We start from the raw sequence: 24,423 nt of genomic DNA on the forward strand, positions 1-24,423 counted from the left end.
GAGTAGGGGCCCATTAATTCAGCCATCCCCCACAGTGCTGCTCAATGACCACGAGTTAATGATCACAGCCAGGAGAATGAGGGAAGTGGGGTGCTTATATTCAGTCCATTAAGGCTTTGCTTGCACTTCTGGTGTGAGAGATGACCAGGTGTTAAAGTGAACTGGTAAGTGGTTGGTTACCAAGTTAACAAACCTCTAATTGGTCCTTGGGTCTTTGCAGTGGAATGGAAAAGTAGAACCAACCAATGGACACTTTCATAGTCATGGCCACTACCATCTTTAAGACAGAAAATATTTACCTTAAAACAAGCTAATGATTAGGTTCTATCTTAGTCTGAGCCATCCCCTAGAGCAGGGGTCGGTAAACTATGGTTCCCAAGTCAAATCTGGCCTGCTACCTATTTTTATAAATTAAGATTTATTGGAAGACATTTTCTATACCCATTCATTTATACATGGTCTATGGCCGTCTTCAGCTACAGCAGTTGCACTGAGTAGCAACAGAGACCATATGGCCCACTACCTAGTCCTTAAACTAAGAAGTTTACTGACTCCTGTCCTACGTAATTAGTTATTTCTTTCTTCTGTGACAGTAGCCCAATAAATGCATGGTTCCACGCTCAACATCACAGCTCTCCTAGGTACTGAAAGCTTCCAATAATGATCAGGTAGAAAATGCCAACCAGACAGGATTTGTTTTTTTTGAATTACTGCAAGATTACAGAGCACCACCTTCTCTTTTTGAAATCCTTTTTGCGGAAGACTGAAGAGAAAGGGGCTCTTCCTTTGTATTGGCCCTTTACTGCTTAGATCTCTAAGATCAATAATCTAAGCCATCCAGGCTGCCTGATGATTGCTAGTATCTGTCGTTGGTTTTTAGCTCATGGTGCTCTGGAATTACCTGAGTTTTCTTGGGGAAGAAAGGGAGGAACATTTCGTCATGTGGACCATGGTTCCACGAAATGCGCATTTAAAAACAAATAGGGACATCATTAGTCATTAGGGAAATGCAAATCAAAACTACAAAGAGATACTACTTCACATCCACTAGGATGGCTAAAACAAAAAAGATGTATAACAAGTGTTGGTGAGGATGTGGAGAAAGCAGAATCCTCATATACTGCAGACGGGAAGGTAAACTGGCGCAGCTGCTTTCGAAAACAGTTTGGCAGTTCTTCAAAACTGTAAATGTAGAGTTACCATACGACTCAGCAATTCTACTCCTAGGTTGACATCCAAGAGAACTGAAAGCATATGTCCACACAAAAACTTGAACGTGAAAGTTCACAGGAGCGTTATTCATAACAGTCAAAAAGTGGAAAAAACTGAAATGTCTATCAGTTGATAACTGGATAACCAAAATGTGGTATATCCATACAATGATATACTATTTGGCCACAAAATGGAATGAAATTCTGATACATGCTTGAATGTGGATGAACCCTGAAAATATGATGCTAAGTGAAAGAAGCCAGAGACAAAAAGCTATATGTTGTAAGATTCCATTTGTATGAACTATCCAGAATAGGCATATCCATAGAGACAGAGAGTACATTAGAGACTGTCTCTGGCTGGGGCGGCAGGGGGACAGGAGGAAGAAAGGCAAGGAGAACAAGGAGTGACAGACTGCTAATGGGTATGGAGTTTCTTTCTGGGGGTGATAGAAATGTTCTGGAAGTAGATAGCAGGGATGATTGCACAACTCTGTGAATACACTAAAAAACCACTGAAGTGTATACTTTAAAAGAATAAACTTTATGGTATGTGAACTAAATCTCAATAAAGTTGTTGTTAAAAAAAAGCGAATGGAGACACAATTCAGCAATAAAAAACAATGCTGCTTAATACATGCTATAACATGGACACATCTCAAAATCCTGAACACCAAGTAAAAGAGAAAACAGATCAGAGGTTGCCTGGAGATGAGGACCAAAGAAAGAACTGACTGCAAATGGGCATGAAGGAACGTTCTGGGGTGATGAAAATGTTATAAAACTGGATTGTGGTGATGGTTGCACATGATAAATTTATTAAAAGTTATTGAATTGTACATTACAACAGCTGAATTTTATAGTATGTAAATTATGCCTTAAAAAAAGGCTGCAAAAAACCAGAAAACTCTTACACGCTGCTGGCAGCAGTGTAAAGAGGTACATGCAATCACTTTAGGAAACTATTGAGCAGTATATAAACCAAATCCGAACCGATATGTGTACTCTCGGCCGCAGTCCTTTTACTCCTGGGTGCACACCCAATAGAGATGTGTCCACATGCTCATTAAAAGGTATGTTCAAGAATTTTCATAATCACCAAAAACATGGAACTAATATATATATTCATGTATATTGAAACAGATGAAGAAATTCAGGTACAGTCACATGATGAAATTCAACAATAAGAAAGAACAAACAACTACTACATGCAACAGCATAGATGATCCCCAAAACCAGTGTGGAGCAAAAGAAGTAAGACATAAAAGAGGACATACTAGATGATTCTATTTATATGAAACACCAACAGGCAAAGCTAATTCATGGTAGTGGCTCCATCTTGGCAACGGACAGTGACTAGGAAGGGGGGACGGCGGTGATCCTGGGAAGCCAGTGATGTTAGTTTCTTGATCTGCGGGTTTGTTACTCAAGTGTATTCAGGTTGTGAAAATTCATAAAGTCGTACACATATTATATGTGCACTTTTCCATATGTTACATTCCAATAATGTGTTTCAAAAAGAAATAAGACTGCACCTACAACTCTATCTGACTCTAGAAAGATCACAAAACATTTTAATATTCACACACCTTAGGAGTCAGCAATGGACACTAAGATAATTGCAACAAAACCTTGTAGAATGAAGAACTGGTTACCTATATTTAAGGATGGGGTTCACAGCTCTGCTCAAACTCAGAGAAAGGCCACTCCGTGGAAGATCTTGCCCACTTTGACAATTTAATGTGACAGAAACTATGATCTTCTCTAACTTTCTTAGGTGATAAGGGCCATGCATTCTCTCTGCACAGCTGAAATATTGTCAGCTCAGCCCGTTTTTCAGGAAAGAACTCTGAAACTGCCATAACCTCAGCAATTCTGAGCTCCAAGATCGTGTGCTCACTTGTGGTATAAATTCCTCATCCCCCACATGTCCTCTACATTCACCTCTCACAAAACAGCCAATCCTAAGAGACCCATTCTTTCCCAAGCAAGTTCTCTTGGGAGAAAGCATTCGAGTTCGCTTGTTTCTCTATTTTTAGCTCGGTTTAAACAACAAAATTAGCCCAAGTGAGGTTTTCTACGCCAGCCCAACCTAAGATATTTTACAGGTCTGTGTGCTTCTTAACCTTCCCATTGTTCTAGCTGACATCTAAATGATGCCCTTGACAAAGTGTCTGCCCCAAATTACTCGAATCTCAAGCGTTTCTTGGCTGCCGGAATATGGCCAGACTAGCTTTTCCTCACCATCCTCAAACAAAACCATAAAGATAGGAAGGAAATGATCACATTCTTAAACTCCCTTTCCTCTTCTTTTTGCTTCTTTTCAGATATATGAGCCTGGAAAATGGGCCCATTCTTATCATCAAAGTGCACGTCAACGCAGTTATTTGTAGAACAGAATCTCACTCCCCTAGTTCCTACAAAGGACATATGCCAGTAAACTGGTCCCTTTATTGGGGTGGGGAATCTCTTGAAACAAAACCTCCCCATATGACTTACCACACCAACAATACCACAGTCTACGTCCAGTGTTGATAAAGGACACAAGCTCTTCCCATATTACTCAAGGTCACAATTTCAAAGAAGGAGACCATGGGCTTGAGAAAGATCCATCTCTTCACACCCAGAGAAAATTCCTTCTCATTACTTCCTCCCTTCTAAGTACTAGCACTTTGATCAGCCTTATTCCTCTCAGTGTTTCCTGAGGAGTTCTAAACCACAATTACGACAGATCACAGGGCTTGAAGGGAGGGCTGCGAGGGTCGAATCAGACTTTCTAGTTTCCTGGGAGAGTCATTCATGTTCATTTCACATGAGAAAGCAGAAATAGAAAAGATCAAGATGCCTGAAATTTATAAACCTCTGTTTATCAGATATGAGAATTAAACTGTTAAATAATAGTTTAAAAAGGCCACATGATGTCTAGTTGGAGTGGAGAGCTGGAGATGGAGTTCCTGCCTGGTGAGGAGGGTAGTAAGAAGGCAGTTGGGGGCAGGTCCAAACTCCTGAACTCATCAGGAAAACAGTTAACAAGTAAGACACCCAAAAGCTTTCTTTAGACATTAACTAGTGTTGACGTTACCAGGCGAAGATACAGAGAGAATGACTGATATATTACTAGCCAAAAGGGCAATTCTGAACATATCTATTTAACGGAGTTATTCCCACAACCGCTTCTATTTGTCACCCAGACAAGTCTCTTTTAGCAGAGAAACATATGCTCTTAACACCAAGCTCCAATTCTTGGCTGGCTTTGAACTCCTTTTAATTTAAAGTAATTTATGATAAGGAATCTTCCTCCAGGCAAGGGTACTTAACTTAATCCAAATATACCTTTAGAGGCTTCTGTCCCCAGTGGGTTTTCTAAGAAGTCTGTCATATCGTGGTTCCAGGCGTCATGGACGGCAGACTTGGACACCACCCTGTCATACAGAGCCTGCTGTGGTCGAAAGTTATTTCTCAGATACTCCACCGACTTGACGTGGTCTTGCTGCTCCGTAGTGAAGATGGAATAAAAAGCCTCAAGCTGAACAGAGAACCAGAGGAGGGAGAAAAAAAGAACATCGATTAGAAAAGCTATGTGATCCAAAGTGGGTGAGGGTGACAAGAACACAAAATGGTAGGAAGTGCCTGATGCCAAGTCTGACAAGCCCAGCAGGACACAGGCTGCCTGCTGGAATCACTGCCAACAGACTTATCTGGCTGTGGTTTCTGTCCCAATAACCAGGAAACACTTCATTTGAAGATGTACAGAACTCTTTTAGTTTGTGTCTCAGACAAGAGTCGCAGTCTTTCTGCAGTGTCCCGTGTTCCGCCCCCCCCCAAGATCTTTCATATTATCGGAAGGAACACAGACTTCGGTGAAACTGGTAGGTTCTGGAGTCAGACTGCTTAGGTGGGAATTGTAGCTCTATGGTTTATCCACTCTGTGACCCTGAGAAAGTTGCTTAACTTTTCTGAGCCTCAATTCTTCCTCAATAAAATGGTGATAACTGTAGCAGCATCTACCTGATAGGGTTGGCGTCAGCATTAAGTAAGATAATCCACGTACAATGCTTAAAACAGTTCCTGGCACATAAGAGCTCACTAAACATTAGTGATTCAGTGCTTACTAAGCATCTTCTTAAATACTTGCCATCCAAAGCTGCGAAGTCACGAAGTTGCTAACTGCACGACTCGCAAGTTAAACTGCCCAAGTTCAACATACACCAGATGGATAATCATTGTCACACTATTCAAGCTTTCTGTAACTCAAGGTTCCTCATCTGTACGACAGATATAACACTAGTACCTATCTTTGAAGGTTGTTGAAAGATTAAAATCTATGTAAATCACTTACCCCTATAAGCCCTCAAGATTAGTGGCTATCATTATTATGAAAAAACATTTTCCACATGACAGCTGATCAAACTCTTATGGAAAAGAATAGAAAAAAATTCCAGGATCATATTTCTATTATCACAAAGGATTTTTTTTGTGGCCCTCAACCTTCTGCTCATTAAAAAAAGTCATTCTACTATACAAGAGGAATGAAGCAGGGACTGGATGGTAGAGATCTGTTCTCAGGGGACCACAAACTTACTCCTGTCACCAAAGAAATTGACCATAATCTAAATGCCCAGCCACCAAAAATACTAACTCCTTGAGGTGGGGGAAGAAAATAGAATGAAGAAGGGAAAAATTGAATAAACTCTTTCTGGTCCATCGGCTACCGGAATGCCAAACCAGAATGCTTTCTGCAGGAAAGAGTAACAAGGTGAATGGTGTTAGAAAGATGCTTCCTAAGCAGGCATTGAGCGGCTGCCTTAGGCTTTGGGGGACCAGAAGCCGGCTAACAGCAATGTATAAAATACATTAGAGAACTGTTACCTGGATTTCTGGATGGTCATCTTGAAGTCTGAAACTAACCCCAGTGCTTCTCACACAGCCTCAGAGAATGATGCAAAAAATCACCTGCTTCCAGTAGGAAACTCGATCTCTTTGCATGAGAAAGCAATGAATTGACATGGTGATTTTAGCTAAGAAAAATCATTTAAGTATACGGATTCACTTATCATTCCACCTCCCCTCCAAGTCTTCTGCAAACTTAAAGTGATAATAAACTATGAAAACTTTCCTGCTTTTTCATAAAAGTAATAGAACCAGGATGGTCTCTCAAACAGCCTAAAAGAAAAAGCAGCCCATGATTCCTGGGTTATTCCAATTCCCTACTAGTCATGTAACTTCCTTTCTCCTAACAACTCATATGGTCTCTATTTAGAATTTGCCTTTTTCCCATTCTTCCCTCTGATGTTCCTTCTTTATTTACAGGGAAGGGAGAAAGGAAATAAAAGCAAAAAAAAAAAAAAAAGAAAGAAAGAAAATGGGACTGCTGGTCAGATGTGACCCACTTGGTTGAAGATAATTGGAAGTATTGAAGAAAAAATCACCACAACCTAGCAATGTCTACTCACTTGATAGGAGTACCAAAATCAGAACTGAAATCATCCAAAAATGAAAGGTTTCAGATTTTCTTAGAGAAAATAACTTCTTAAAATTACATGATTGGAATTAACAAAGACCCTCTGGAGACGGTCTGAGGAAACACCAACCAAAATGATTAAAGTGGTGGAGAATAATTCCTGTGTGGAAAGGTTAACGGAAGTGGAATTGTTTAGCCTGAAGAAAAGGCAAGTAAGGAGTAATTTGATTAAAAGTCCCTATATGTGGAAGATGCTGACCAGCTCTTCTCCACATCTAGAGAAGGTCAAATAAGAGGAAATTGGCTTAAATTGAAGCCTGAGAGACGTGAGTTGACTAGAGGGAGGAATTCCTTAACTTGCAGGGTGATTTTTTAAAATAATGGACTGCGCTGCCATACATAGCAAGTTAGACTGGAAATTTTCTGGAAGAGACAGCCCTGTCCTGAAATAGTTTAATCTCTGAGATGCCAGAAAAGGATGGCCTAAGAGACTGTCTCAGCGATATGACTGTAAGGTTTGTTTATTCTCTAGAATACCTGATTCTTTCACAGCTAGCATTTAGGTCTCCTAAAAAGTTTATCTCTGATGCCTCAGGAAAGAATTAGTCATATAACCGTAAAAAGAGGCAGGTTCTGAATTTAACACAAAAATGCTTTTGCTTAAATTGCTCTTACAGCTTAATGACATGCTTCGGCTTAAAAGCTGGGCCACTTCCTTGTCATTAACTCAACTTGCCCAAAGATTTCCAAGGAAGGATGTGATGGTTCTGAGAGTGAACTGATGACCTGAATGATATTATATTGTCAACTGGATCATAGCTTTGCTTGATAGCCACACAAAAGAGGAAAAGGAGGACAAGCTTTTAGCAGACTCATCAAATATCCTTCAGTAGGTTGGCAGCGGTCGCTAAAACCCTGTCCTTCCTCTATGAATGAAAATTGCCAGTCACCTCTCTCGTTGGCAACTGGTATGCTTGACCACTCAACGGAAACTTCCACAATCCCTGGATTGGCAAAGGGAGTCTATGTATTTCACTTTGCCAGGTGAGCAGCGAGCATCTGGGCTAGAAATCTGATCCATCACTGCACAGCTGCTTCAGGTTGTCCCTTGATCTTTACCTTTGCCTTGTAACCAAAATCACTAAACGTGAAGCTGACCCCTAGGTGGATCTCCACTTTGTTTGGTTCCAACAGCTGCCATTTACAGTGACTACAATGAGAAGTTGCCTCCTAGAGTTGTGCAACACGGCAGCTCTGCATAATGCTGGACCCATAGGACAAACTTTACAAAGCTTAAGTGTAAAGTTGTATCTCTCTGGGCCCCTGACCAGTCCACATGTTTGGTGCTTACTGTCGGACTCTTCTAGATCTGCCACACAGTGATCCCTTTAAAATGTACATGAAATCATGTCACACCTCTGTTCAGTAGCTTTCAGCAGCCTCCCATTCTCAGTGTGGGGCCCTAATGAACTGGTCTGTGCCTTGTTCTCCAACCTCAAAGCTCTTACTCTCACTACCTGGGTTCAAAATCTTGTTTTTAAACCCTACTTGATCAATGTGTGACCTTGGTCAAAGCAATGTTTCTACGCTTCAGTTTCCTTACTTGTACAAGGTAGATAACAGTGTTACCTACCTCGTGTGGTTTTTGTTCCTATTAAATGAACTACTACGAAATGAGATAAAGCATTTGGAATAATTCCTGGTACACAGTAGGCGCTCAATAAGTATTATTATCACCTCTATTACTACTATTATTATTATTTTATGAGGAATGTGGTAACTATGATTGTGCTGTAATCTTCTAACCAGTGTAAGATGCTCTATCAGCTTCTCCCTCCTTATAACGTATATTTATCAAACCCATTATGTGACAGGTACTTTGTTATGCACTTTACAAACATTACTTTGGTTTCCAACATTTTTAGTCTAAAATAATGACTTTAAAGTAACATGATTAATAACACTATTATTATATCCTTAACACTAGCAGCTAATATTTACTGAGTGTTTATTACATGCAAGGCATTGTGCTGAGAGTGTCATGTGCTTTCTCTCACTTAATATTCACAAAAATCCCAAAACAAAGATGGGATTATCATATTATTATTATTATTATTATTAATGAGGAGGAAACTGGCCATATAGACATTAAGTAACTTGCTCAAGATCACACAGGAACCAAGGGGTGAAGTGAGGATTAGAAAGCTAGGTCTGTGTGATTCTGTTTTTCATGCTCTCAGCCACCTCATGCCACACACATAAACAGGGCTTCAGCATTATTCACCGAAAGAGTAACACTGCAGTGGAAAAATTGAATGTGACAATGGTAAAAGTCCCTAAAATTCCTTTTAGCTGAACCCAAAAGGCCCTTCCATGCAGGACACCCACCATTGGCAACATAAAACTATCAGCACTCTGCAAAGAAACACAGAAAGAATCGGGAACCGTTAACAAGGTGGCAGGTGCAAGGAGAAAATGCTTCCGCCTCACAAAGCCTGCCCTTTTATTCAACTTAGTCTTTTCCAGAGGCAGGTAATAAACAACTTGGATTTATCTTTACTTTAATATAACTAATGAAGTCTTTATCATTTAGTAAAAATAAATGAAAGCTTTTATTTCCATAATATTAAATTGACTTTTTAACTTTTGAAGTGAACATGTAAAACCTTTCTTTCTTTTATCCCTGCTTGGGGAGTTGTAATTGCATTTTAACTGGTGCTGTTTCAAGAACAATTTTAACCTTGAATTGCAAATGTGTTGGCTGGAAGTATATATAAATCATTTCAACTTGGTTTTTATTATAAAAATATTACAGAGACTAATTAGTTTTTAATCTGTCAGTTTGAATCAAAGGAAAGTTGAAATCTATTCACGCCGTTCATGTGCGGCAAGAACTGTCGTCCACAAGACGTGGGGGGGACTGTCATGGCTGAAAGGGGGAAATGAGAGAAAGTCAAAAGTAACATAATTATGAACCATTAAAAGGCTGATGTGCACAATATTTTATAGGATGGGTATATAACGGCAATTAAACAAAGCCAGAGTCCATTATAAGCAAAATAATAAACTCCAGGGTAAGCATTAGGAACTGAAATGTCACGCCGAAGGTCACAGAAACTCTTCAGCTTTACCATACATGCAAGGGTGACAGGGCAGGCCCTGTGTTGTTGCCTCATTACTAAAAAGAAAATAATGATGGAATATTAAATTCCCACTAGCCTGGAGCATCAGAAATTTTACTTATGGAACTATGGCTGCAAAAATAGAACCCGAGAATAGCTAGCAACTACGGGGCCATGTCTCTCTGTTGCTACAGACAGTTATGCATGAAGGCGATTATAGAAAGGCCTTCTACAGAATCAAAAGGATTTAACTATAATTAACAAAGAAAGCTATCAGTTGTGGTAATAACGACACCTTCACCCCACCATTTAAAAAACTTCTTTATTCACATGCACTGCACATTATGTAGTGTTGAAATGGAAACTTTCTGAATTATGTGATTCATTAATTCTTGTGGCAAGGACATAAACAAGAGAGCAGCAATAGCCAGTAGCCATATGTGGCTATTCCACTAGAAATGTGGCTAGTCGTACACACAGAAATGATAATATTGTGGGTATAATGGGTCAAATAAAATATTTTATTAAAATTAATTTCACTTGTTTCTCTTTACAATTTTAAATGTGGCTCCTAGAAAATTTAAAATGATGTATGTGGCTTGTGTTTTATTTCTACTGGAGGGTGCTGCCCTAGAGGCTTGGTGATCATTTAATAATAGCAACAAAAAACTCACCTAATATCTCCTGAGCACTTCCTGCAGTGCCAGGCACTGGTCTAGGCATTCTACACACATTCCATCATTTAATCTTTGTGATGGCTCCATGAGGTGGGTATTATTATCATGTCTATTTTAAAGATGAAAACCAAGGTACTGAGTAGCAGAGTAGTTGAGTAATTTGGCTGAAGAATGGAGCCAGGAATGGAACCCAGGCAGTTTGGCTCCAAATGGAACATAGCCTTAATTCAAAAGAGCTGCTCCATTCTTTATGACAGAGATAACATTGGTTAAAAAAAAAGTCATGCAAATAATCCTTTCCTATCCACTCCAGCTCACTGTTAGAAAAAAAAAAAAATCAAACATCCAAAAGCAAACAAACTAGACATGTTCAGACTTATTTATTGCCTTTTTGATAGAACCCCAAGAAGCACTTAAATAAAATTCATGCTAGGGAAAATTATGGGCAGTGTCATATTTTAAACTACAGGAGGCAAATAGTCCTGGAAAGGGAAGGTTGGGATAGTCTCCAATGGCCAAAGCACCATCATTTGAGTGCCATTGTTCTGGAATAAAACACACCCTAGTGTACTAGACTCAAAATGATCATGTTGTTTGACTGATCATGAACACAACGCAGGCACCCATCTTAATGTGTTAGTCCTGCTCCTTTAACCTCCTAACACCAGCACTAAGAGTGCCGTCATTTTGTTTGGGTGACAACGTCATGGCATGATTTCTGCCTGATGTTTACAACAGATTATTTTGTGGAGCCATATAAGCCATGCCGACTGCTGGCCAACCAACGCAACGTGTGATTCCATTAGGAACACCGTATTTAGAGGCAGATTATCACACAAGCCAGAGTCAGAGTTCACGGGCTGGTTGGAATGTCCAAGTAGACTCACCAAAGAGAACAAAAGAGAAAAAATAAGTAGTTGCTCATATTTACTCTGGAAGGCTTCAAAGAAATCCACATCACATAAGTCACCAGCTTTTGCTAACCACTATATTTTCTGGTGTACATGCTCTCATTTTTACTGCTTCCAGGCACCTGGCCTGGGTAAGAGAGAAGAGACAGGAGACAGAGCCTTTGGAGAAAGAGAAAGATGAAGGACTGAGAATGTTTTCTTTCTGATAGAAGCAGACATGGAATTCTGTCTACTTGGCTTTTCAGAATTGGCTGTTTGGCTTTCTGAGACGAACATTCTGTGCTAACTTCAGAAAGAATGTTGGCAGGGTCAGAGTGGGAAGGTTTGAAGTGATAATACTTGGATGGCAACTGCCTTCCTTTCCCAAGGGCTGACACAGCTCTGACCTCGACACAGCTCGCAGGCAAGGATCCAGTTTGGCCACATGAAAATGAGCTGTTTTCCTCCCCTGGGAGAGGGACAGAGATACACGAAGCCATGTCTGATAAAAGCAAAGTATTATCTAAAGCTGATTTATAGTAAAGAAACTGGGAAGCCAACATGATTAATTTATTTCTTCACTATTTCCTTGAAATCATAATACCTACAGAGAAGTCATATATTGGAAGTCTCAGAGAAAAACTCTTCCCTGATTTCTTCTCTCTGAGTGTATGGGTAGCAGCAAGTGGAAGAGTAAATACATGTTAACAGAAGCACTTTCTAAGAGGCTCAGTTACCATATGTCAAAATGCTTCTAATTGGCAAACACTTGATAAGACATCCTAGCCTAAAACTCTGCCTTTTATTTGGATGGACTAAATCTGAAACTGCAATAAAACCCAGTAGGTGTTGATGGTCCTTATTTCTCTCCTACTAAACAATTACCACTCTCGGCCTCTCCCCTTCACAGGGCATCCTACAAAAAAAGGGGCCAAATTTGTATTTCTTAACCTCATTATCTCAAGCCATTATATCTTTGAAAACAAAAGCTTTTATCTTAATTGACAGAAAGGATCCCTTTTCAAAACCCCCTTTCCCCAATCCTGAGGATATAAATATTTGGACTCTAATTTTATTTTATTTTAATAAAACAATGCTGGCTTCACCAATAGGAAAAAAACTCGTTTCATATTTCATTATCTCCTTAAGGCTGGCAGATTCTGTTCAGCACCCAAATTGCTTGTCCTCCTTTCTTCATCAGAGCGGAATTAAAAGGAAAAAAAAAATATCTCAAAGCAAAATGTGTGCCAACAGCAGTGAGGCTAAATAAGTCTCTTTAGCCTGGCCCCACACCACCTAACTTTGTGAGTGAGACAAAGTTTCTCTCCTGCGCGTGGCTCCTTCTAAACAACCTGCTCCCTTTAGCCCCACAGGGGCAGCACTGGATGGCTTAGAATACTACCTGGCATTTCCGCTGATGTATTTGAGGATGGACGCATGACCCATGGCCAGTCAATTCACTGGTTGGCCAACTTCCATTCAGATCTATCTTCTCAAATACTTGACACAGGACCCAGACTATTGTCAGCTGGTAGCTGGCCCTTGAGTTGAAAGGTCAACTGGTACAAGAATAACCATACCGGGCCATGCAACCAGAAGAAAACAAACTAGAAGAGAGAAGAGACCAGAATTTTGCAGAAATACAGAATCACAAAGCTGTGGCAGAAACTCCAAGATTTAAGAGGCCCCGTGGCCCCTGAGAGACAGAGTAAAGCATGTGTCTCACTTCCTGATTACAGTCCTGGTCATGACGGCTTCGTCTCAGAATGCCTCAACTATTGTTTCTTTAAAATACTCCTACTACTTGAGCTACTCTAAGTAGGTTTCTGTTTCTTACATCTGACACCGACCTGACCAGGACACCATCCAACCCTATTTCCCGCACTCCCTACTCTGTATTCTCTGCCCTTATTAGGAAAATCTTTGGCCCATTCCCCATGCCAGCCAGCTTCATAGTTCATAATCTTCTTGCCTGTGTCTTCGGATATATTACTGATTATCACATAATTCCAAAATTTCCCCCTTCCCTCTACAACATCAATACCCCTAGCTGTCAAGCTCTGGAGAGGCATTTCTATTGAATAGCCCTGATAAGAAACTTCCATTTTTAGACAGTCCTGGTTAATGGTTCAAATCCACTTTCCTACAAATCCCACCCATTCTTCCTGGCTCTATTTTCTGGAATAATGAAGAAAAAAATCTACTCTTCTTCTACCCCAGTACATGCTGCATTTTGGACGACCAACACATCCCCTCTAAGAATTTTCCCTTCCATCTATTAATCCTCATGAGTGATTTCAGGCCCCTCACACCCATGGTGGCTCCTCTTCCTCTGACAATGCCGCCAACCCCATCTCCATTTCACCAATTCCTACCCACACTTAAGTGCTCAGCCCAAATCCACCTTCCTATGAACTCTGCCCAGGCCACACTCAGAGAGAAGCAGTCCAGTGTAGTGGGCAGCAACATGGGCTTTGGAATCAGGAAAACGCAGCTTGGTTTCTGGCTTCCATATTCATGAACCATGAATCCTCGGGTGTGTTATGTAATCTCTCAATACCACAATGTCCTGATGTGTACCATCTTAATGCAACACCCATCTCTCAAGGTTGTTTTGCAACTGGGTAAGCTGACCAAATGTAAAGTGCTTAGCATACAAAAAGAGCTCAATCAATGGTATTTTTTCCTTCTTTTCTTCGTGTGTACAAATCTCTCTCTTTTCTGACCTTTGGGCAGGTTTAGTGGTTCAGAGCATGATCTTTTGGATCAGACACTATGGCTTGGTAACCAGTTGTATGAGGTTGGGCAAGTCACTTCACTTCTGTGTCTCTCTCCTATTAAAATGGGGGTACAGATAGTACCTATCTCATAAGACTGTTGTTCATGAGGATTAAATGGGTTAACACATATAAACAGCTAAGAAGAGTTTCTGGCACAAGACATCATCATCATCAAGGATAGTTATTATCTGCTCAAGACTGAATACTTACGTAATACTTGATCTCATGCTTGCAACCCTCCTCAGCTCGTTAATTTGCGGCTGAGAAAACATGTTTTATATTTTACAATTCTCAGGTTCAAAAACATGTTTGTTAGGAAGAATGAAGGAATCAAGGAGGAGCAGACGATCAAAAAAAAATCCTTACTGATGTATGCTAGCAATGTTAAATAGTTAAGCCAACACAAAACAAGTAAACACAGAAGCCCCATTTGGGGGCTGGATATCTACCTGATGGTAAGAGATGGGGACAGGCTTCCGGAAGACTATCCACTCCACAATTTCGCTACATGGTGGGGTGGTCAAAGAACCTGTGTACCGGTAATAGCTGCCCAGGGATGAAGGCAGGAGATCCCGGAGGACGAAAGGATCCAGAAAGGTCTCCTTCTCTGTTTGGGAGAAGAGGGAAAACAGAAGCACAGTGATAAGTCGTACCACCCTGCAGACACACAGTCCAAATCCCAGGCATGCTGGTGCCATATCACAAGCCTTATGTTTGTTTACATCCTGAGAAGCACTAGCATTTGGCAGTGGGAGAGCCACAGAAAACACAGCAGTGTTTCCCAAGGTGTGTTGGGAGGCAGCGTACTGCACTATATTTCATGAAAAACGGGTTCCGTGATGAACAACATTGGATAACACTGCAGTCTCCCCCTCGTCCCCCGTGAAACAGACAAAACACTAGCACAGGAAAGTCTCTGAGAAGACCTGCAGAAAAGAAACGGGCTTGATTTTGTTTAAGCCACCCCTTCCCAATCTTGTTTCACCATAGAACTCTTCTCCATCTACTACGTATAAACTAATAATCAGTGGAACAAACTTTGGGAATCTGTGTGTAAAGACAACTATAAGCCAATGGCAGAGTGCAATTCTAAAGTTGGTTACATCTCATGATGGTTTCACCCAAGGCCTATCCAAATCAAAGTGAAACCTAACCAAGGCAAAACCCTGAACTTATAAAATGATGGCCCTGAAAACAGGCTTCCTTTTATAAAAGTGGAGGAGTCTCTCCTTAAGTAGAAGAAATGACATTTAAGCTGAGACCCAACAATGATACCTCACAGTAACTGCATGAGGAAAACAAGGTACGGAAGAGGTGGTTTGCCTGCCCGAGGTCACACAGCTCCTAAGTTGCAAAGGTGGGATATGAACCCGGACACCTTGACACCAGAGCTTGTGTGGTTCAGACTCAGCTGAAGAAGGAGGTGAAGTTAACTGGGTGAACTGAAGGGCGAGGGCAAAAGAGGAGAAGAAGAGCATTTTAGGGCTTGGGGACACATGTGCAAGGGTCCTGAGGCAGGAAAGAATAGTACAACAGAGATTAGGGCTGTATTCTAATTCTCCCAATCAAGCTCAGTAGATCATCCAGCATCTTTCACGAATCAGAGATGGTTCTAGTCTCTACCTGAGTCTCCAAAGGTCTAGCCCTGAATTTAAGTCCGGGATTCCCTTCTCATCCCTGTTAGGGATGTAACAAGGATATTACAGTCCTGCTAATGGCTTGCCTTAGCTCCTGGATGCTCTACACCACGGGCCCCAGGACATTCCTGGGGGGCCTATGGGCTCCAGGTTACTTCATGGACACATCTACGCCTACAGGAATATTCTTCCCAAGCCTCATACCTCCTTCGTCCTCTTCTTTCATGCAGAACAACCAGTGCAAGTCTTTGGGCAAATGTGTATCTTTAGACTCAAGAGGTCTATGTAACTGGGGGATAATGGAAAAACCCCAAGAGAAATCAACTATATTAGAATAATTAAAATGGCAATTTCCATTTGGTAGAGATTAGTTGACCAAACTGAACATTTATTTAGCTTTTACTATATGCCAGGCACTATTCTGAGTATTTACATGTTGCAAACATTTAAACAGCACGTACTGTATGTGCCAGGCCCTGTTCTAAGAGCTTTATAAAGATTAATTTACTTAATACTTAAAATAGCCCCACGAAGTAGTCCTATTAATAGCCCCAATTTATCGGGCTGAAACACACGACCAGGTAGTTGAGTTCAGAATCTAGGCTTTCATCATTCTCAAACCATCACTCTACTCTTGCACTTTACAACCCTCTAGAGTATGTACTTTTTGCTTACGTGTTTGTTTGTTTTTGGGTTTTTTTGAGGAAGATTAGCCCTGAGCTAACATCTGCCGCCAATCCTCTTCTTTTTGCTGAGGAAGACTGGCCTTGAGCTAACATCCGTGCCCATCTTCCTCTGCTTTATATGTGGGACGCCTGCCACAGCATGGCTTGCCAAGTGGTGCCATGTCTGCACCCAAGATCCGAACTGGCAAACCCCGGGCCACTGGGGTGGAACGTGCGAACTTAACTACTGTGCCACCGGGCCGGCCCCTGGAGTATGTACTTTTAATACTCCAGTTTTACAGATACGGGAATCAAGGCCCAGAGAGGTTAAATGATGAAGCCCAAGGTCACTAGTAAACTGTGAAGTAGCGGCAGTTATTCATGAGGCTCAGAAACCTTGGCTGATTTCTCATATAGGTTTTCACTTCATTTTTAAAAAGGAAAAATTAAATATTAACTAATAAATGCAAAAGTCTTCAAATCATAGGGTTCTATAATCAAAATGACAATAGCGGTTTCTGTTGGACAAAAGGCCAGAAATAAGGGAACTGCCCCTCTGCCTACTGGCAAGTCTGGGCTTTAATTTAAACCTGGTTACCAGCAGCCTAATGATGGGGGAAATCTCTGCAGGCGTGCTTGGCTGGGTCTGGCTTGGCTGGGAGGAGGAAATATTTTGGCCTTTGCTCATTGCCTCTGCGCCTCCTGGGCTGTGTAAATAGTCAACGCAAGGCCCTCAGCAATAGAAGCTGCGTAGGGCTTGGCATCACGAACCCAAAAATCACCATCTTCATACCTCCCTCACGTTGTAGGTGAACTTGGTGTCACATCGCGGCACACCAACCTGCCTTAGGATCAAGGGCTCCAGACTGAATGCCCAGCAAGTCTTCAGCGTGTTCTCTTAGGGGTCTGATCCTGTATTAGAGTTGCACTTAAGCATGCTGTATGCAGACAGGCGGTGACAAGACCATTCCTGCAAGCTGGAGGTGGCAAAGCCCCCATCTAAAGCACCCACTGGAGGAAGGGGCTGTGGCTTTAAAGAACATAAAAAAGATAAAGCAGAAACACCTGCCACCACCGCCCCCCTCCCCCACCCTTCAGTCTGAGGTGGCTAGATTTCAAAAGGGAACACCACTTGGGCTCGTGAATTTGGTAGGACCGACGGAAACTGCAGGCATGACCACTGCTACAAGTGCAGAAGGGCTTCTCCCTCCTTGACCAACCCAAGGGCTTCAGAGGCAGGCTGTGGCTTTGACTGATTTGCAGGTGCAATCAGATGGGTGGCGGGGAAGGCAGACCTGGGGGCTGGGGACAGGGAAGGAGGACTCACTGTTTGTTGATCCCACCACCGTCCTGCCAGTGGATCCTACGATTCTGAGACCTGGAAGGGCCTTAGACCACGCTAGTTCAGTGGCTTCAGGAGCCAAAGAAGCCTTTCTTCAAACAAAATCTTACACGGGAGCCCGGCAACTCAAACAGCTCAAAGTGCAGCCGCTGTGGTTGAAGCTGAGCTGGGAACCCAGAGACACTTTTGAAAACCATCAATTTAGTTCCATTTTTAATTTTACAGCTGGAGAAATGGGAGAATGGGCTGAAATACTGGACCCAAGGTCAAAAACTTGAGGGGCATACAAAGATTTAGATGGAATTCTTTCTTCAAAGAAACCGCCTAGGATCTGAAACAGTTGAGCCTGGGAGCAGCAAACAGCTCCTGGTGCCGACTCCCTAAACCGAGCCACCGCCCGCAGCAGCACCTCATTTCTCCATCCCTACAGAGGTTTGTAAAGAGAGCAGATTCTCAGCCCGCTGGGTTCAAATCCCAATTCCTCCACGTGTGTGATCTTAGGCAAGTTTTAAACCTTTCCAGGCTGTTGTGAAGATTAAATAAGTCAATATAAGAAAGGGATTCAGAGAGAGCCTGGAGCATAGTAAGCATCTCATAAATGACAGGTATTATTCTTATTCTAATTCATTTTACTTGTATTATTATTGTTATTATTATTCCTCAAAACGACCAAGGCCTGCCCAAGTACTTCCCTCAATGTTTAAGTATGTGTGTCTCTTATTTTTTTTTTAACTGGATTATTAGTGCCTTAAAGGTACATCATGTCTGAAAAATCCTCCATCAACCTCAGCAGTATAGGTTAGAATTTTCTTTCCCTAAGCTCTAGTGTGGGCTTTGAAACCAACTGACATTTAACAGCTGTGTGACATTAGGGAAAGGTCTTAACCTCTCTGAGCTACTTCTCTTATCTGTAAAATGGGATATTTACTGTGAATATTTACCCCTCAGGGTTGCTGTGACAATTAAGCAGGCGAATAAATGGAAGGGGCTTAGCACAGTGCCTTGTCAACTTTCATTTATCAAAGCAAGCACTTGGCTGAGAGCTGGCCCACTCATTTTGTGTTTTAAGCCAGGGATTAGCAAATGTTTTCTGTAAAGTCGCTGAAAGTAAATATTTTAGGCTTTGCAAGCCAGGAGGCAAAATTGAAGATGTTATATAGGTACTTATATAACAAACACATTTCTGCAACCTTATTAATGATGCTTGAAATGCTAATAATAACCAAGGACAATTTTTAAAATATATATCTACTAATAAGAATGTAATTCTTTTGGGGGGAATCACATTTCACTTAATCAGGGTTCGAATGTAAAAACTGTTCTCGGCTCAGGGGCCATACAAAAATAGTGGAATGGATTCAACCCTTGGGCCACATTTTGCCTCCACCCTCATTTTAAGCCAAATGTTGGGGGTGGGGAACAAGCATTAGAAAGTCACCTTGATAGCCATAGCTAGAATGGGGGGGGTGGCATGGTAAACGTTCAGGCGTCTCCATCACGACTGATCATTTCTTTTGCAAACACGTTACAGAATTAACTCTTGAGTTGTTTTCTTTCCCCTTTGAGTTTCTAAGTTCAAACTGAACATCAGTGTTTACTGATCTTTCTGAAAATTCCATTTCCTGCTCAGTCCCGTAGGCAGTGCTCCACTGACAAATGGGGTGCTCAGCATGCTTAATTGTAAGTTAGAAATAGTTTTGGAAATGATAGCTCTGTATTTCCAGCACTGCCCACAAAGCCTGCATAAGCCACGAGGTGCTCCAGTGGCTGGACCCAAGGCCAGGAGTGCCTGACTACAGCTACTGGGAAGAAGGAAAAAAGCATTTTTCAGTCGACAACTTAAACACTTCCACTAAGCAAATCTTAATAAATGGAGACGTTACAAAGTGGAGGAAACTGCTAGAGCCAGGCCCCCTAGATTTGCATCCTAACTCCTCTACTCAAAGGTCTGACCTAAGACAAGCTATTCAGCTTCTCTGTAACTGTTTCTTCACCTGTAAGAGGGGATTAGAATAGTATCACCTGCATAAGGAGGTTCTGCGTATTAAACGAATTAACACTAGTTAAGGGCTTAAGAGAATGTCTGGCACAGAATAAGCACATTTAAGTGCTTGTTAAAGAAATCTTGCTATAAAAGGGCAGTTTGACTTCAAACCCATCCTTCTGCCTCCAACTTTTATCCTAATTAGTAATTTGAATTCAAAACATTCCTATGCCAGCCACTTAACTAGTGAGAAAAATGTTTGAAACACTACTTATACCACCATTCATTCCATTATACCCTAATAAGCAGGTACTGTGCACTACTAGATAAAAGAATTGAAAAGGAATGAATCTCAAATTCCACTTTCAAGGATCCCAGTGCTGTATGCAGACAATATTATATTTTAATAATTAATTGTTCATCAAAGAAAAAGATGAGGAACAGGGATGCTAAATTCAAAGTTATTCAAATTGCAGAAATGAATAATGCATGATTTTTATATTAAATACACACTGTATTAAGTAGTCTACATTTCAGCCAACTCTTTCATTTTTAGGCATTTTGAACGACAATATGAATAATCAGTTAGGGAGGTTTATTTAGAAAGAGCAATACCTTATTTGAATGCCAACGGAGTATATCTGGAGATGATTAAATTTTTCTTATCAATTAGAAAATTTCGTATGAGGGCTTTAAAGTCATGGTCAACCATTAAACCCAGCGCAGCCCAGTTATCCTTGCAGTTTCCTTCCAACATTCAATTATCTCTGGCTCGATTCTGCTCAATTTCTTATTTCTGATAGCAGTGCCAGGAGGCAATCTTTAATTAAAGGAAATTTCAAAGATTCAAACATGCATAATTGGATTAAAAATGTGATCATTAAAACATTAGATGATAATCATCTGATTGATTGCATTTTTCAGTGTTAATAACCTAATATTTTCAATGTTTCGGTTATACAGGAAAAAAGAAAGCCTGTATAAAATATGATAAACAATCATCATACAGATGAGAGCTTTGCAGTAACCAAGAACTATGGAATGATACTGAAAACACACACAAGCACACATACACCATGGAACCAAGTATGGTCCTGGAAGGTGTACGGACAGCTAGGGGAAGAAAACCCGTGCCAGCCGAAAAGAAGGAATCCACCGATGTCAGGGACGTGCATGAGATAAACTAACAACAGAAAGCCCACACTTCTGATTTTAGCCCAGTGTTCTTTAGATGCTTAAGGGCTTTCCAAAACGTTTTATAAGGAAGAGCTGTTACCTTTTCCTTAAATGCTTAAAATCTCTGGGGTAGGACTGCCCTTCTGTTTCATGTTGGGGAGGGTAGAGAGGAGTGATGGTGGAAAATACTGGGTATTAGGTCACTCCAAATGGGGAAAGATTTATGACAATGCTGCTCCAATTCAATGTGCATTCAACTCACCTGAGGAGCTTGTTAAAACGTAAATGCTGATCCAGTAGGCCTTGGGTTGGGCCTGGGATTCTGCATTTTTAATAACGTTGACCACACTTGAGTAGCCAGTTTCCATGAGGACTATATCAAAGGGCCCCTACACCCTCTACGACCTCATCCACTGCTACTTTCTGGCTCTTAGCTATAGCCACAGTGGCCTCTGCTGTCTCATGTTCACACTACCCCAGGGCCTTTGCACTGGCTCTTCACTCTGCTTAGTACATTTCTTCACTGCTCTCTTCATGGCTAGTTTTAGACCAAATATCTTTAAGCTACTAAAAACTGAATCATATTTGAATGACATATTTCTCAATGAGGTCTTCCCTGACTACTGTTTTCAAAATGACAATTTTAAGGGCAGGCTCACTGAGAAGGAAGCATTTGATTAAAAACCTGAAGGTGGAAGTATGCCATGTAGCTACCTGGGGAGAATATTCCAGGCAGAGAGAAAAGCTGGTGCAAAGGGATTCTGCCTGTGTGGCTGGAGTGAAGTGAGGAAGAGGGAAAGTAGAAGGAAAAGTTCAAGCGCCCCAAATTCGACAGGCTCTAGAGGGGGAAAATCAGCGGCTGGTTAGGTACAGTCTGGAATCTGGCTAAAAACTGTGAAGAGGCCAAAACTCTAGACACAGGGTTAGCAGCTCTCGGTTAAGCCTGGACCAGCCGTGAATGGGCTATTGATCTGCGAGGAGAGATGAATCTGACAGGCTGGTGACAGAAGGGCCTGCCTAACAGGAACAGGAAATGGGAGGCATCAGGGAGGAGGGAATTTTACCTTTACCTGTCTTGAGTTCCTCTCATTGGACTAATCGAAAAAGAAAAACTCAAGACAAATAACAGGAGAGAAACCAATTTAATCTGTACACATGGGAGATCATAAAAATGATGTTTACAGCGTGAACAAAGCAGGCAATTTATGTATCTTTTTACGCAAAGAAACAATAAATTTGTGAAGACTTGACAGGACAAAGAAACTTAGGTTTCGGTGCATAATTAGTAAGGAATTTAAGCAGAGCAGGTTTGGGGTAGTAAATTAGTAAAGAAGTACCAAAGTTTGTTTCTACAGGCTTCTCGGCCCTGAATTCCCCAGCCCTGGTGATAAGGATGTCAGTCCATCTCCTGGGGCAGAAAGGTACCTTCCACATGGGAGAGTTATTTCCGGCTTTCAGGGGGAACAGAGAGAGGAGAGGGTCAAAATGCCCTTTTTGCATCAGCTGCTTCTCGAGTAACTTTAATTCATAATAATCAATTTGGCATTGTGGCATGTTTTGGGGCAGCCTGCCATGGGACTCAACAAAGGTCATGATGGAAAGGAAGAGTCTGACCGCTAGAATGTGGGACTGTAGGAGCATGGCATCTAGAAGCCATTAGGAAGGTCAGAAAGCATTAGATTCTAATTAAGAGGGTGGCAGAGGCCTCCCAGAAGGAGCTGAGGAATTAATTTTATGATCTAAATACAAGCAATGATACTTGCTCTATATGACTGGATGTTGACTACCAGGCATGTCATCTCTCTGTCATCAATAAGGAAGATGAAATGGGAAAGACAGGGCAATGGAAATGAGGCTGGACCGTTTTCAAGATGTAGCTATTTACAAGGCTTCATGATGGATGATTTTAAGGAACAAGCACTAGACTGAAGTTATGACAAGGTGATCCTGGAGAAGTCACCCAAGAAACACAGAGAATTGAGAAGGTGAAGAGAGTTTCAAAGGACACTAGTTCCATTTCATTTTACAAATGAGGAAAATGAGGTCCAGAGAGGGAAAGAGACTGAACTGAGATCACACAGTGAGGTAGGGGCGACTCCGGGCCTCCAAAGCCCAGCACTGGGCCCTTTCTACTACCTCATTCTGGATCCCTGGGCTCTGTGTTTCTCACTCGCAGCAGATCCAAACACGATCAGGTGAGGAAATCTCACTGAAGACTAAAGAACTCTTCTACTTTTTAAAAAATAAATCTAATCCTGACACTGCCCAGCTCAAAACCTTTCAGCGGCTTTTGACTTCATTTAGAATAAAACCCAAACTCCTCACCATGGCCACGAGGCCCTACACAATCTGTCTACCTCTGCAGCCCATCTCTCCCGCCCTCTCCCTTCTTGACCACACACCCACCTCCTCACCTTGCAGTCCCCTCTGCCTGGAATGCTCCCCCGACTCCCACTCCATAAGGGTGATTCTTTTTCAGGTCTCAGCTCAAATGGCGTCTCCTGAGAGGCCACCCTGAGCACCGCATCTCAGAATGTTCCCTCTGCTATTAACCGTCTATGTCTCATACCTCATGCATCTCCTTCCCAGCTTTGCTTGTTTACTGTCCATCTCCCCCAAGAGCCTGACTGTTCCACTAGGGTAAAGACCTTGTCTTTCTTGTCCACCCCATATATCCAGCAACCAAAACACTGCCCAGAACGTAAGTAGATGCCTAATAATTAGGTGAAAAGCGAATGAAGGAACAAACAAGCACAGCAGTTGGTATATTTTAAATAACGAATAAACCCTAGACACCGTAATTCTTCATAGCTAAGTCACCATCAATCATAAGATGCATCATTTTTTCAAATACCACCAATAAAGGCAAGATGTTGCTAATTAAACAATGACATGATATCAACCATAAGATGCGTCCAGATTTTCGAGTTCTTAACTATGAAGAAATGAAAAAGAAAATTTGTAGCTATGTGGTGACAGATGTTAACTAGACTTATTGTGATCATTCCACAATATACTCATATATGGAATCATTATGTTGTACACCTGAAACTAATATAACGTTATATGTCAATTATCCCTCAATAAAAAATAAGAAGAAATGAGAGTTGCAGAACTGATGAAACAGAATATCGATATGATTCAATGAGGTTCACATCAAAGGGCCCCATTCGCTTTATAAGTCTACTAGAAGCTGGGCAGAGCCTGTTTTATGTGACCACAGTGCAGAATGCTCACAGGGCCAAGTAGCAGCACTGACTCCCATCTGTTTATACTAACTGGGTTCTCCAGCCTCACTTTACCCTTCACTCACTTAACCCCAAGACTCCATTCCATGCTGTGGAACGTTCTGTAGTGCACCTCTTTTCACCAATTCACATGCATGGTGTGTGAACTCGGTGCCAAGCACGGCTGTGGTCTTTCTCTATATGAGGCTTCACAACCCTGTGAGGTAGGGACCAACATCCTGATGACAGCT

The 24,423-nt window shown here is 41.5% G+C and overlaps 1 protein-coding gene across 3 annotated transcripts in view; it reads right to left on the minus strand.

Annotated features, from left to right (window-relative positions):
* The window catches only part of PTPRG (protein tyrosine phosphatase receptor type G), a 676,041-nt gene that overhangs the window by 124,419 nt on the left and 527,199 nt on the right, over nucleotides 1–24,423 (minus strand). For all 3 annotated transcript variants that reach the window (XM_046663115.1, XM_046663106.1, XM_046663123.1), the window contains exons 7-8: nucleotides 14,591–14,748; nucleotides 4,545–4,737 (exon numbers count right to left, since the gene is read on the minus strand). In XM_046663115.1, the coding sequence (XP_046519071.1) occupies nucleotides 4,545–4,737; nucleotides 14,591–14,748 (351 nt within the window). The remainder of the gene's footprint in view (nucleotides 1–4,544; nucleotides 4,738–14,590; nucleotides 14,749–24,423) is intronic.

The sequence above is a fragment of the Equus quagga genome, chromosome 1 (genome assembly GCF_021613505.1).
Source record: "Equus quagga isolate Etosha38 chromosome 1, UCLA_HA_Equagga_1.0, whole genome shotgun sequence".
Classification (NCBI taxonomy): domain Eukaryota; kingdom Metazoa; phylum Chordata; class Mammalia; order Perissodactyla; family Equidae; genus Equus; species Equus quagga.